The sequence below is a fragment of the Pholis gunnellus genome, assembly GCF_910591455.1.
Source record: "Pholis gunnellus genome assembly, chromosome: 3".
Lineage (NCBI taxonomy): Eukaryota > Metazoa > Chordata > Actinopteri > Perciformes > Pholidae > Pholis > Pholis gunnellus.
The window spans coordinates 10548662-10563962 of NC_136529.1; the positions used below are offsets into that span (position 1 = coordinate 10548662).

At 44.1% G+C, this 15301-nt stretch overlaps 1 protein-coding gene across 1 annotated transcript; it reads left to right on the forward strand.

Moving 5' to 3' along the window:
* Positions 1-773: 773 nt before the first annotated feature.
* gli1 (GLI family zinc finger 1) lies at positions 774-11536 on the forward strand (the record flags this gene model as incomplete). The annotated part of the gene is made up of 12 exons (XM_079156998.1): positions 774-844; positions 2941-3173; positions 4050-4151; positions 4264-4462; positions 4837-5005; positions 5210-5317; positions 5904-6044; positions 6161-6310; positions 6450-6614; positions 7000-7242; positions 7384-7687; positions 7930-11536. The coding sequence occupies 12 exons, from the start codon at positions 774-776 to the stop codon at positions 10479-10481; spliced, it is 4437 nt and encodes a 1478-aa protein (XP_079013124.1). The 3' UTR covers positions 10482-11536.
* Between the last annotated feature and the right edge of the window lie 3765 nt (positions 11537-15301).

Consider the following 15301-nt stretch of genomic DNA (forward strand, 5'->3'; position numbering starts at 1 on the left):
TGCTATTTAGGGGACATTAATGTTAATTTATGAGATCATATGTATTTATAAATGTTTCATTTATCCAAATGGAGCTTTAGGTGCTTATATTTATTTATTTATTTATTTATTATATATAGTTTTCTCTCAAAGGAAACTCAATTCTCAGACATAAATCTACACTTAAACCACCTCATAACTGACTTTTAAATCACATTAACTGTGAACATACCTGTAATTACGAAACACTTTGCAATTAATATTTATTATTCCAAACATAAACTAATGAAATGAAATATGATGGATTGAAGCAGGTGTAGCACCACCCTTAACATGGCTCACTGTAAGTGCTGTTGGGTTTTTATTCTTTACTGAATGTGACTTCTAACCTGTATTTTACTGTCTGCAAGTTATATTTGAATGCAAGACTGCAGGACGTATTTTTACTATGTTAAACTTTATTTCCACTGTGGTTTTTACATTTTTACTTTTACTTGAGTAATGCATTTAGTACTTTGTTCTGGCTTTGTTTAGAATAAGTATGACTCAAGCTGTTCACAGGGAGCTTGTTTTACTCTTGAACTGCTTGGTCTGGTCTGTTATTAACAACCTCTTCTTTTCTTTTTTTCTCCACCCTAACCACAATTGTTTTTGTCCATTTGCCTTCTCTCTGCAGAGCAGTTTAGTTTAGTTTGGTGGGGTTTGTTTGGGTTTCCTCATTTCACCCTAACCGTGTCCTTGTCTCTGTGTGTCAGGTCCAGGCTGTACGGGGAGCAGTAGGTCTCGGAGCTCCAATGCCAGTGGACATGCAGCCACACCAGGGGCTGTACCACTACGAGACCTCACCCAGCCAGCCCTCCAGAGGGTAAGACAGTAGTTGGCTCATTGCTCACTCATCGCTCTGTGGCTGCATTTGAACCTCCATTTGTCATGGTTTCAGAAATATAAGTAATAGTGCAACATTTTGGGAAATTTGCTTATTTCTTCAAGAGTAAGATGAGATCAAACTTATTTTATCAATGAGATGATCTATACCACTCTCAATGGTAAGTGGTTATCTTAGTCTATTTTAGCACATAGAAGGGAGGTCGGCACTGTCCAAACTTCAGGCATCGCACATTTTCATAACAGCCGAAAAGACCATTTTATTCACTGTTTTGGTTGTGCGGTTTTATTTAGTTTTTTAAAATTTATTTACTTTATTATTAAGACTTCAAATTGCATTGCTCTTTGTACCTGCATTATTATATATGCCATTATATAATCATTATATCAGTGGCATGAAATGACATGACAATAAAAATCATTCATCGCAATTATTTCTTGGATGATATATCGTCCAACGGAATTATTAGTAATATCGTGACAGACCTAAACACACACAGCCGTTTCTGAAAATAATGTCTTTTCAGGCAAACTTTCAGTGCAAAATTGAGACCAAAAATATGCCAAAAAATACAACACTGACGGTATATCTGTGAGAGAAATCAGTCACCGTATAGGCCCAGCAGATTAATCCTGGTTTACAGTTCATCCAACCAGCCAGCACTTCTATTGCGTGTGTTGACAGATATGGTCCGCACAATGGTCTAAAACCTGGCAAACTCACTGCGATAACAAGACTTCAACCAGTTGTGCACAGTCACTGCGCACGGCCAAAATTCTTAGCGCTCCTCCTAAAATCACAAATTGTTGTTTCTGTACAGGGTCGACATCGTGACAATACATTCTCTATCTGTGGACAGAGCCAGGCTGGCTGTTTAGAAACTGTACCTATTTTAATCCCACAGATATTCTGAGGTTGCAGGTCTCGCTGCAATTGTTGTGGACGCAGTGCTAGCTCAGTCCCTCACTCCTCCCCCCTCTCCTCCCTCCCTTCCACATGCCACCCAGGTTGCGGGTGGACTCGGCCTCTCTCTGACAGCTGCTAATTACAGGCTGACCAGGCCCCGCTGCGCTCTGCATGACTGCCTCGCGCCCCGCTCAGGTTACCCCAGAGTGAGGGAGAAACAGAGAGAGATGGAGAGAAAGGTGGCTTGTCAGGACGGAGAAAGACAGAGGAGCAGGAGGGAGAGGAAGAGGAGATAGAAAGTAACAGAGAGAGAGAGAGAGGGAGGGGGAGAAACGGAGAAGTGGAACAGAAGGGGTGAATGGGAGAAGAGAAAGGGAGAATGGGAGGGAGAGGTAGAGTCGGGGGGAACCAGCACAGTGGATTAGAGGGGACAGATTAAGCTCCTGTGTGGAATACACGTTGTGGTGAAAGAATTAAAGACCTGAAAGGACGACTTAGGAGGAGGTGGATAGATGAAGTCTGCCCCTTTTTTTTTTTTAGGAGAGGAGCGAGAGGGACAGAGACGAGGAGAAAAAGAAGAGGAGAGACAGATTTTTAACTGACCAGTGAGACTGAGGGAAGGTCAGAGAAAACATTGAAATTCATGTGAGCACTGGAAAGTTTCATTGAAGCTCCCCTTCTCTAGTTTGGTAGGGGAAAACCCAGATGAGTAAGTGTCCACAGTGAAGACCAACATGAGGGCTATACTCCATCTAGTGGCGAGCACCAGACGGCACAAGGCGGTGCTTCCCTCCGTGCACCACCTCTGAAAAGTCACTATGCATTTTTATAGAAGCTTTTCAATTGGCACAATATTTTGGCATTTATCTAGGCCCAAAAGTGACTCAGAAAACAGACAAAACTACAATATTATTTCAAGGTGTATTTTTCCCATTTATTTACTTACTTTAGGGTCCCAAATCTGCACACCTACCACTACTTAATATGTTCCTCTGTGATGCTTTCTGACACTCTTTACCTTTCTATTTCGTTAAAAAAGAGTAATGTTTCAAGCCCAAATCTGCTCTTTTTTTTGCAGCACTTTCTACTTTCTATCATGTCTTTTTACAGTTGCCATTTTTTTTTTGCAATCATTTCAGATTATTAATACATTTCTATGATATCTGCAGCCTAGTCCCATCAGACCAGTCGCCCTACAGTGATGTGTCCTCGCTGCGTGCACCGCTCCTCAACGGCCCTCCCCAGGACTGCCGCGCTATGTATAATCCCATGACTCCCAGTATGACTCATGGATCAGGACCAGGACAGGGGGTTGGCCACTGCATGGATCAATATATGAGGCCCCCTCAGGCCCCGCCGCCACACAGTATGATGGGCCACAGGGGCATGCCGCCCACAGAGGGTGAGTCAGAGTATCTTTTACATCTCCTTAATCTCACAGCTGCTACTGATTTGGACTTAAAGATACCTGAGAGACCGAGGAAGAAACAGAGACTACCCAGGTTTCTACAAAAGGAAAGATCCATTCAACAGAAGGCCGGTTGTACTGCTGAGATATAATCTGTTACTCAGAGAAACGGCAGCTTGGGCTAATTTTAATCACTCACTTAATTCACTTGAAGCAAATCGGATGAAGCAAAATACGGAACGCATAGTTCGCTCTTTCTTATTTTGAAATGTAATTTGTCAATAAGATAGTGTCTATACCAGAACCCTGGTGGGCGCTTGTATTTTTTATTATATTTAATTTGGGTTACCCTGCACCAGCTGCACCCGGGAGAGAAGCGTCACTGGACAGAACATTTACTAATATGTAAATAGTGAATCAAAGTATGAATAATGAAGACATGCCAGCGGATTACTGTTACAGTCTCTTTGTGTCAATTCTACTTCACTAACTTTACCAGCTTATCCATATTTTGTCTCGTTTCCTCTAAAAAATAAAAAATAAGAGGAAAGAGTCTAGACCATAAAACATTGCAGGGCAGTTAATTGTTGCTCTTCCTCACTTGTCATTACCTAAAAGCAAGTGCTTCTTGCTGCTGTACCTACAGTAAACCTTTAAATGACTGATTGGCGTGTGGCCAACCTCAATGTAAGTGTCTATCCCTTCTTGCTCGACCATTCAGCTCGTGTTAGATGCACAAGGCTGCAGGTAAACATGATGTTTAAAACATGTGCACACACAGGGCTACACTGCTAACACACGGAGAGATGTTCATGTGAATCTTTGCAGTGGTGTGTTTCAGTGTTTCTGTCTGTCCTTTATGTCCAACAGGTGGCAATAGCACCCCCTACTGTAACCAGAACAACATGATGTCCTCTCATCACAACTTCTGCCAGTTCCAGCCTGGCTCTGATCAGATTGGCTCAGGTGATGGTAAGTTAACATTCCCCACCGTTTCCTTTGAATGCAAATCAGGTCTCTTAAAAGATTTTTTTTACCATCAACGCTAACCCTGCTCTTCTTGCTGTCCTCTGTTCCCCTTCAGGCTCGAGGTTCTCCACACCTCGTTCCATGCTGAAGCTGAGTAAAAAGAGAGCTCTGTCCATCTCTCCGCTGTCTGATGCCAGTGTAGACCTGCAGACAGTGATCCGAACATCGCCCAACTCCCTGGTGGCCTTCGTCAACGCTCGCTGCAACCCTAACGGGGCCAGTTCCTATGGCCATCTCTCTGTGAGCGCCATGAGGTCAGATATTTCACCATTCCACCAAAAGCAATATCCGTTACTTCAGACTAGTAATGTTCAAGGTAATGGATTCAAAGCATCTGCTGCACATTCCCTGATTTTAAAATAGCATCATAATATACAATATTTTACTTTGAGGCATGACGTTTGATGCTATTCTCTCCCCTCATTTGGCCACATCAGCTCGCCAATATGTATCACCTAACATCCTCTTCTACTTTCAAACACCATCTAGCCTGAGGCTGAGCTAACATATTTCCGTATTAAGAGAAAACGATATTACCGGTGTTCATACGCCCATGATATGAATATCTCACCAGTCCCTTTTATTCTCCTAAAGTTGTCTTATTATTGTTTTCTCTGTTACTCTGCAGCCCGTCCCTCGGTTATTCCAGCAATATAAACTGCCAATCCAGGCAACAAATGTCCATGTATGGAGGAGGCGGGGGGACGCTTCTGGGAGGACACACACCAGGTCCCTGCCAAGCTTCCCGCTTACCGCCCCACAATCCTCGGCTCCACGCTCCACCCAAGCATGGACACGTAAGACAGCCCTCTCGCTCACTTTACAAAGCACTCGAAGCAATTCGGTATCAGTGCAGAGAGGATGGATGGGAAGAGGGAATAGGAAGCTGAGACAGGTCTATGACAGGGAGGATTACAAATCTGTGTTCATTTTATGAATGTTCATCTCTCTGAGGGACAGAATCAAAAAGGTGATATGATGTGTGTTTTTGTGTTTTGTAGCTGAAGACAGAGCCAGGGCTGGGAGGTGTGATGGATGGCATGAATGTAAAGAGCCTGGAGGAGAGGTCAGAGGGAGATGTGGCCAGTCCTTCTTCCACTGGCACTCAGGTGCAGAAACGCTCTTATTCTCACAAGAAGTTTTCACCTTTACACATTTACATTTTTGGCATTGGATTTGTAAAATACTCTGCCGTATAAAATGCTCATATTTGACTGATAAATATTGCAGGTGTTGCTGACCATTTTCTAGGTCTTATAGTCAGCGTGCAAAGAAAGCACTTTATTTTCTTTATCTGCTTTTATGCAGCACTAGTTCACCACAGCAGAACAGGACTGGCTGATAGCTGATATGTAGATTCATGTTTGTACACAGTGGCGATTTTGGGTGGGAAAATTTGTCACATCGTGCTGTTTCACATTTTTAAAACAGTTTAACACAAGTGATAATCAATCCGACTGAGCACACACCTGTTCTCCTCAACTTGCCGTTATGCTGCCGCCTAATTCCCCGTTTGTTTTACCACGTTGTCCTGCTGCTTTCATGTTTGGTAATCCTCTCAGAAAGATGTTTTAGATCCTGAAAGTCTATTGTTGACCAGGTATTATCCCCTCCAAATGACACGCAAGCCCAAAAAACATAAATTCCTTCATCTTGAGCCATAAACTTCTGGTTTGAACCTATGTGTTTCATCAGGACCCTCTCCTGGGTCTACTGGACGGCAGAGATGACTTGGACAAGGAGGACGGGAAGCCTGAACCAGAGGCCATCTACGAAACCAACTGTCACTGGGAGAGCTGCAGCAAGGAATTTGACACGCAAGACCAGCTAGTTCATGTAAGACATAGATCAACTGACTAAGAGACATAAAAGCAAGAAAAATACAGAATTTTTAACAAAAAGGTATCTACGGGAGAACAATTTGATTATTAATGGGAATCTCTATTTAACAGCACATCAACAATGAGCACATCCATGGAGAAAAGAAGGAGTTTGTGTGTCACTGGCAGGAATGCTCTCGAGAACAGAGGCCTTTCAAAGCCCAGTACATGCTGGTGGTTCATATGCGCAGACACACAGGAGAGAAGCCACATAAGTGCACTGTGAGTGTATCTTTAGTCTCAGTCTATGTACTTTCTTTCTCTCTGTTTCTATATGTTTTTCTTTGACTTTTAGAAGTTGTGCTCTTTGTTGGAACTTGACTGTTGTTCTAAAAAAGCATTGTGTGTCTTTCTGTTTTAGTTCGAGGGCTGTAATAAGGCCTACTCTCGCCTGGAGAATTTGAAGACCCACCTGCGCTCTCACACTGGTGAGAAACCATACGTGTGTGAACATGAAGGCTGCAACAAGGCCTTCTCCAATGCTTCAGACCGGGCCAAGCACCAGAACCGGACTCACTCCAACGAGGTACCGCAGTGTGCACCACTGAAAAGTAATAGAGTACAATACAATAGTTTGAACAATACCTTGACAACTGGCTTTGTCGGGTACATTGTTAAACCTGTAGTAAACCTTTATCATTCCAAGAAAACAGATGATCGCTTTATGATTTTGTATTTGGTTAAAATAAAAAGTCTTGTAGAGATTCACTCTTCTGCAAATATTTTGGATGTCCATAATGTCATTTTCTGTCAATTAAAAAAATACACCAACATTAGTTTGTATTGAGCCAAGAGTGGTAAACTTATGAGAGACACTTTTAGAAGTTGCAGTAAAGTAAATGTTGGTACGCAAGACTGTGCACACACAATCAAGAATGTGTGTATTGACAGATGCTTTGCTCTTTTTACAGAAACCTTATGTATGCAAGATCCCCGGCTGCACTAAGAGGTACACAGATCCAAGCTCTTTGCGTAAACATGTGAAGACGGTACACGGCCCTGAAGCCCACATCACCAAAAAGCATCGCGGAGACACAGGACCTCGACCGCCTGGTTCAGCTATGACCCCTGGAGGCCAGAGCTCTGAACTACTGCTGGAGAAAGAGGAGACACGCAGGGAGGACTGCAAGCTGTTGGCTCCTGAGACTGCTTTGGTGAGTGATACATATTTATTTATGGCCTCCAAGAAACCTTTAAATATAAAACACTAAGCAAAGTTCCAGTGTTAATTCACCACATTCATAGTTTTGTTCGAAAAAGGTTGCCATGATAATACATTCCATCACTTCTTTCAGAAATCCCAGCCAAGCCCTGGTGGTCAATCATCCTGCAGTAGCGAACGTTCTCCACTGGGGAGCGCCAACAACAACGACAGCGGGGTTGAGATGAACCTAAACGCAGCTGGCAGTCTGGAGGATCTCACAGCACTGGAGGATGGAGTTGCAGGTGGAGGAGGGGAGCCGGTAGGTGTAGGAACAATGGGAATGTCTGTTCAGGCTTTGAAGAGGCTGGAGAACCTGAAGATTGACAAGCTGAAGCAAATCCGAAGGCCAACCCCTCCCGGCCGGTGTGCCAGTAACAAGCTACCTGCACTTCCTGGTATGTTCCGTGATGAAATAACAGACTGATATTCAGAACTCTGTTGTGGACATAGTCTTAGCTTGTATTGGTGAAGTCTGAATTGTTGCACAAAATAGAATATTTCAACTTGGCTGAAGAATGACTTATTACAACATAACTGACCTATGCTTGATTTCAATCAGACATCTAAGTTTACATTCTTCGTTTGTTTTGACGAACTGCTTCTGAGCCGCTTTCTCCCTCTGGGTGTTCACTTTCAGGTCCAGGAGAGAATATGGGAATGTGTGCACCTTCTCCACTGCTCTCAAATCGCCGAGTTATGGAGCTGTCCAGTCACGAGTTAGGAGGTGGCACATCGATTGGCTGCACTTCCACTGACAGGAGAGGTAGCGGCACCAGCAGCCTAAGCTCTGCGTATACCGTCAGCCGGCGGTCCTCCATGGTGTCTCCGTACTTGTCCAGCCGGCGCTCCAGTGAGGTCTCACAAATGGGAGGAGGGGGAGGATGTCACCTCCTCAGCCCAGAGCAGAGTGGGGGAGACCCCCTGTCTCCGGAGACCAATCGCAGGGGCGCTCCATGTCCCGGAGGAGGAGGATTGCCGGGGCTTCCTAATTTAACACCCGCCCAGCAATACAGCCTAAAGGCCAAATATGCTGCAGCAACTGGTGGACCACCTCCTACTCCTTTACCCAACATGGAGCAGCCAGGCACTCCAGCAAGAAGAGGGGGTATTTTGAGTGAGTACCAGGGGCAGCCTCTGCCTCCTTTCCTTCAACAAGGTGGTCCACGTAGGCACAGTGCCAACACAGAGTATGGCACCAGTGTTATCTACCCTCACCAGGCTCCAGGTAACAACAGCAGGCGAGCCAGTGACCCGGTTCGATCAGTGGCAGATCCACAAGCTCTCTCCAAGCGCTTCAATAGCCTTAATAATGTAGCCATGATGGGCAGAAGGAATGCGCTGCAACACCGGGGCTCCGACACCAGTCTTGCCCGCCACCTGTACTCCCCTCGGCCACCTAGCATCACAGAGAATGTAATGATGGAGGCCATGGGTATGGAGCCTCACCTTGCCCCTATTGATGGCAGGGATCGTTCCATGATGATGCCCCCTGGAGAGAGGAGCTTCATGGGATACCAGCAACAGCATCAAACTCTTGGAGGAGTTGGAGGTTCTCTTGGAAACCAACTGTCCCCAAGCCATGACTCTCTGAGCTGCCCAGACCAGGGTTACATGCAGGGGCACTACCAGAACCAGGGAGTGGACGTCACTTCCAGGGCTGGTGGGAATCCAATGGGCCAAGCACGGCCAATTCACTCAGAGGGCATGTCTAATACACTTCTCCAGCAGGCCGAGTACAGTATGAGCACCTGCCAGCTCAGTCCCTCAGACCCCCATTACCCTAGCACAGGCCAGGGTGGTGACGCTGGAGGCCCTTGGAGCGATTCCCACAGCCAAATCCAAACTTCCAGCCATGCTCTCCAGAACCAGCGAAGAATGCAGTATTTAGATCCTAGCCTGCAGCCTCAACAGACACAGGCCCACTTCAACAATCAGACGGGCCTCTACAACAGTCCTGATGGAACCCACAAACTCACCATCAAGCCAGAACAGCAGTTCCACCCTGGGATGGGAGGCGGAAATGCCTGTCAAAGTGCAAAGCTCCAACAGCAGCGGATGCTCCTCCAGCAACCTCAGGGTTACCCACAACAAACAGGCCAGGTCCTGATGAGGAACTCTAACAATCCCAGCTGTGACTTTCAAGGGCAGAACCTGAACTCCTTCCCCAGTGGAGAGGGCTTGAGCTTGGGCTGCGCTGGCACTGCACTCTCCGATGGCCAGAGGTCAGAAACCCCAATGATTCAGGTGAAGGAGATGATGGTGAGGAACTATGTACAGTCACAGCAAGCACTCATGTGGGAGCAGCAACAGGAACAGCAACAGCAGAGTGGAATAAAAGCTCCTCCTCTCTCTGATAATATGATTGCCCAGACAGCAATGATACAGCACAGTCCACAGCACCAAAACCAGAATCTTTACCCAAGCCAGCCCTATCCGTCCTACCCCATCCAGAACCTGGTCATGAGCCCCCCGGCCCAGAGCAGAGGGCCCAGCTCTGTGACACCTAAAGAGCAGCAGCTGACAGGTCTCCAAGGCTCATGTTATGGCCAGGAGATGGTGGTCCCCAGGCCCCCTCAGGGACGGAAGCCTCTCAGCCGCCAGAACAGCCTGTCACAGGTCGGAGGAAGCTACCTGGGTAGCCCACCCCACCTCAGCCCCGTCCACTCCACTTCCAGCCCCAGGCGAGCGGTCCGGCTTCCTCCAGTTCAGCATCCACAGCACCAGCAAAATGAAATATTCTCTCCTTCCAACAACAACATGTACTATTCAGGCCAGATAAGCATGGATATGGACAAACGCATGGACCCCCAGAATGGACCTTGTCTCAACCAGCAGCACAGTATGGGGTCCAACCTGGACCCAACAGGTGGCACAAAGCCTGCCCCTATGACTCCTTATCCTGAATCTGGCCCCATCTCCAATGCCTTAGAAAACCTGGACCTGGATAATGCTCGCATAGACTTCACCTCCATCATTGATGACGCGGAGTCTTCCTCATACAGCCCAATCAACAATCCCCTTCAGGGTCAGCCGGGGTCTTCCTCCCAGGCCTCATCCCGCCTCACCACCCCCCAGACCTCTGTCAGCCTAGCTGCGGGTTCTGGTCTGTCCAACATGGCTGTAGGCGACATGACGTCCATGCTTACTTCGCTGGCTGGGGAGAATAAATACCTGAACACACTGTCTTAGAAGAAGACTTTGGGACACTTTTCCCAGATTAGCAATCAAGTAGAGGCCTTGGCCAGTTCTTAATGTTTTAATTGAGATCCCGCATTGGAAGTGTATGAAACCCAGTATTCAGGGGTAACCGGCATGGGCTTTAAAACACTCAAATACTGTTGCTTATGGGATATTGCAAGAATGTTAAGTTTGGGTAAAACAGACAAACTTTTGAATGGATCATTTCGTATAATGGATCATTATTCTGGGCGGTTTTATACATCAGCCTAAGCCTTTATACGTAAATCCGTCACATTAGCCCTTATTTGAGCCAGGCAACTCATAAGGTGTCTGTTGCTACTGGATACCAGGAATAATGCATTTCGGTTGCAAGTTGAGACAAAGCTATTGATGTGATCCCATCACAGGTTTCCAAATTGTAAGAATCCCCACCCGAAACCTTAAAACCAAAGGTGCCTGATCAACCTCCCTCGCTGTATTGTTCCTTCGCTGCCTTGGTACTTGGTATTTTTCTGTGCCTTCCTGTAAGACACGGAGCTACATACCTGAGATGAAACTGACACTGAACTTTTTCCAAACAGGCATTCCAGTCACATGGTGCCGTGGCAACAGTGGAGCAGAGAAGGATGCATGTAAATAAGTTTTATATACATTTATATATGTTGTGTATATGACAATGAGACCGTGGATAAATCATCCCCCGTCTTGTGATAGACTGCTTGGATTCTGAAGGCCCGATGTTCAGACAGGAGTTTGTAAGATGGTTGTTTGAAGAGCTGAGTGGAGACTTTCAGTTGTGCTTTTAGTGATTGAGAAATCCTTTCTGGGTGCTACTAAATATTAATCTGTATTGCAAGGGACTTTCTTCCTTGTCATGAGCAACACAATCTTTATAGTGGCATATCAGTATTCCCACACCTGCAGAATGCAGTCACAGACACACACACACATGGTCCACACACAGACACTCAGGACTTGTCGGTGTTTGAATCTTTTGTGTTCAGATTACATGTATTTTGTAATTGCCTTTCCAGACAGAGAGTTTGCACTCCATATGTTTACTGTAGGTGTTCCTGAAGCAGCTTTGTACTTTTGTTTTTTTGTTGTTTTTTTTCCAGCGTTGTTTGTAACTGCAAAACAGAAAGTTCTTCGCTCTTGCAAAAGGTACACTCACAGGGGATAAAAGAGTAAGGCTCAATTATAATGTGTGTGCAGCAGTCCCCCTCTACATTACAGTATATCTGATGTATTAATAACTGAGGATGGCGACTATTTTGAATGAAACCCGAGTCAGCTGGTTTGTATCTATTAACAGATCTGTAATAGTTGCCTGTTTGAGGAACTGAGGTACATTCATAGTTCAGTGCTGCTGCTGCACTTCGGCTCTAATCCCAAAGAAGAGTTATAAGGAAAGTTCTGCATTACTAATTCAGGATAGGGGATCAAGAAGCAGGAGGTTTTTTTTCAATCGCTGCCACTGTAGTAAAATACACATTGTCATGGGTATAATGAGGTACTTTCTTTGCGACTATTGAGCTGTTTCACACAGAGGAAGGCTGCAGCTCTTGGTAGGAGAACTAATTTGACACTGTGGCTTTGCACTGACTACAGCACTGTGTGGAAAGGTCTCTGTCTCTTATGACTATTTACATGAACCTCATTTTGATAGCGATCAAGAATTATCACAGTATTTTTTTTCATAGTCATTCAAGAACACATCTGAGCACAGCTAGACTTCTTAAAGCCACATTAATGTATTGCGGAAGCATTTCACGAGACTTTTCAGCATAAAATAGTAACGTCACTTCTAAGTTTACTAAGCATTAGCGGGAATAAACATTTCTTCATTTTGGAAAAAGTGTAAAACCTACCAAAGACACCTTAAAATGACTGACAAAAAGATGCACAAATAGTCTATTTTAACACAACACTAACACTAGCAATAAGGGCATGAACATTGAATGGTAGTGCTGTTCCTTAGAATGTATGAGATGTTTTGTATAAAATTATCTTTTTATATTAATGAACTTTTTGGATGTTGCCTTCTATGCGTGCGTTTTTTGTTTTTTTTATAACTGTCATCCTTCATTCTGACTTTTTTGCTGGCAAAAGAATAATACCTTTAGCAACTAAAAGCTATAATAGTAGCATTAACTACAATAGACAAAAGCCAAGTGTTATATTTTGTGTACAATTTTCTACATTTTTATACAAATGTGCTATATTTTACCAGTTTATGAATAAAGATGTTCAGCGGGATGGATGCAGAAGGTTTGTCAAACTTGTTTTTTTCATGTCTGTTGTTGTAAAGTGATGTTTTTTGATCCAACACACGATCAAATGCTGTGATGTGTTCGCAGCTAGGAGGCTCAAAGTAAAGACGTGGGTAGAACGCCTGCTCTGCTGGATGACATTTGTTTCTGGGCCTGGTGGATTAATGCAGTGACGTCTTTCCTCCAATAGAGTGCAGTGCAGCCTGAGAACAAGCAGCCAACAGCGTTTCTCTTTCATTCACAACAAATGAAGCCCCCACAGCACAAGTTGAATGCTGCACACACACACTGCATCATCTATCACTCCTGTAAGCAGTTAGACTATATTCTGTAATAGTGTTAGTGCAAGAAACAACTACTGTTACAGCTACTACAGACACACGGAACTTTGACGCTTAAAGTATCGCTTTAGATGTAATATTATTATAAGTACGCCACAAATAATCCCTGTAAGAAGTTAAACTCTATTCTGCATAATTGGGATCCAACAACATTATACCACAAAATGATTGAAAGTCTAACCATCTGACCAAGCAGATGACATTTACCCTAAATCCTCTTTCATGTTGTCCTTGTCCTAATTGGAAAAACCTCTTGTTATGACTATGATTTAGAAGTGCATGTTAATGCAGTCTATTATGAGCTACAGCGAACTGCTCGGCAGCTACAGTAAGTAAGTGGATGAGCATTACAAATGGCTGCTCTTGGTGACATCAGTGCTGGACGGGCTCTCTGTGGTCAGTGGGGACTGGCACTGTGGGCCGCTGGATGCTGTAAGAAAGAGCAACGACACAAGGCTCATAAAATATTATCTAAAAGACATTAAATAAGAGAGCGGAGGGGAAGTAATGGGAGTATAGTTTTATATGAAACTAAACTGCAGGGGTTTCCCAATATTTTTGGCTTGTGACTTCCTAAAATTAAGTCATGTTTATTTGTGACTTCACATCACAGGATATGTTGGTGTGGAAGTGAGCTGCGAGCAGTGCAACCAAACCTTTATTCACCCTGTGATAATGAAGTACATCAATGTACACTTGTTCAAACTAGGTACATCACAACAAAGTGAAACTAATAGCCTAATTATACATATTTTCAACCTAATTAAAATTAGGTAATTACACCGTGGCTACTGAAAATATCAATTTCCCCATGTCGTGTGGAGCAGTTGTCCGTTTTTAAAAGTTGTGTGACAAACAGTCACGTTAAAAAAAATCCAGCTGTATTAATTGTAACCATAGCAACATCACCTACATCTGCTGCCTACGACCCTAACCACAAGCAGACTTGAAAAACTTCCTAATGATTTGAACACACCTATGGTGAGTCACAATACACTCAAATATGAAACCCCCTGGACAAGAATATCCTGATTTCCTGATGTAGAAACCAAGAGACTTTTCCGCCTTGTTCGTTATTTTCGGCACTTTGTAAAGCACCTCGCCGTGTGCTGACGCTGGAGTTTAAACTGCTGTGTTTAGTGAACGTTTATAGTAACTTTTTAATGTGATGTTTTTAAAATGCTATCACCACCATTACTTTTTACAGCGCTGGCTCATATTTGGTTCAGGGGCCCCAGTGTGCTCGGACTATATTGGCATTGTGGTGTTGTGGCATGGCACGGCAGACTCACGGCAGCCACTACAGCCTGGCAGGGAGGCTGAAGTTGACTCATTCGCTCCGAGGGAAGGGGAAGTTCTCCTGACAGACTACTGATCTGCAGTCTGGCATGTCCGGATTTGTTATTTTAAACAATAGCTAGAGCTCCACAAAAAGGACAAATAGGGTGTCTCCTATCAGCTGATGGGAGATTAACATAATTGAATAATTCAAACTTTTATGGTTGCATGTTGAATACTCCCATTTGTGAGAATATCAGTGCACGAAACAACTACAGCTAGTACCCATCGGCCTACACCTTGGTACTAAGAAGTAACCCTTTATATTTACCAGATTAGGATATAAAGGCAGGCGACATCACTAACATGTGTTCCTTCAACACATCAAAAGTCCTGTTCACTCATTTGAAGCTGCATTCACCGTTGCAATGAGGTGCACAAACATAAATAAATCAGAGTATAGGCTATGTTTTTGTTAGAAGAAATGATCGATGTAAATGTTGAGTAGTTTTGCCGTATTTGTTTAATGTCTAACTTAGCTCCTTATTTGACACAATTACATTTCAGATCTAAAGCACACTGGCCGAAACTGATTCTTTTCCTGGAAACATTGTCTTGTCTCTTGCCTCAGGACAAAGTCATTGTTACGCATACCTTCTTTTTTTAGAGTGCCAGTGTGTGTTTGTGTGTGTGTGTGCGTGTATATTTTCAAACCATATTCTTGAACAGGTTTGAGTTAGACTCTAATGTAAAATGTTAGACCGCACTGATGCAACGACAGTGTTTTTCACCCTCTACAATGTGATCCCCTCTTTTCTGTAGAGTTACAAATGGAAATGCCAAAATAAGAGTTTTTTTCAAATGCAAAGAAGTGGGCAGCATAATGACTTTTCTCTTTTCTTGTCTTGCCATTCAGAGGGAGGCTTTTCTTTTCCTT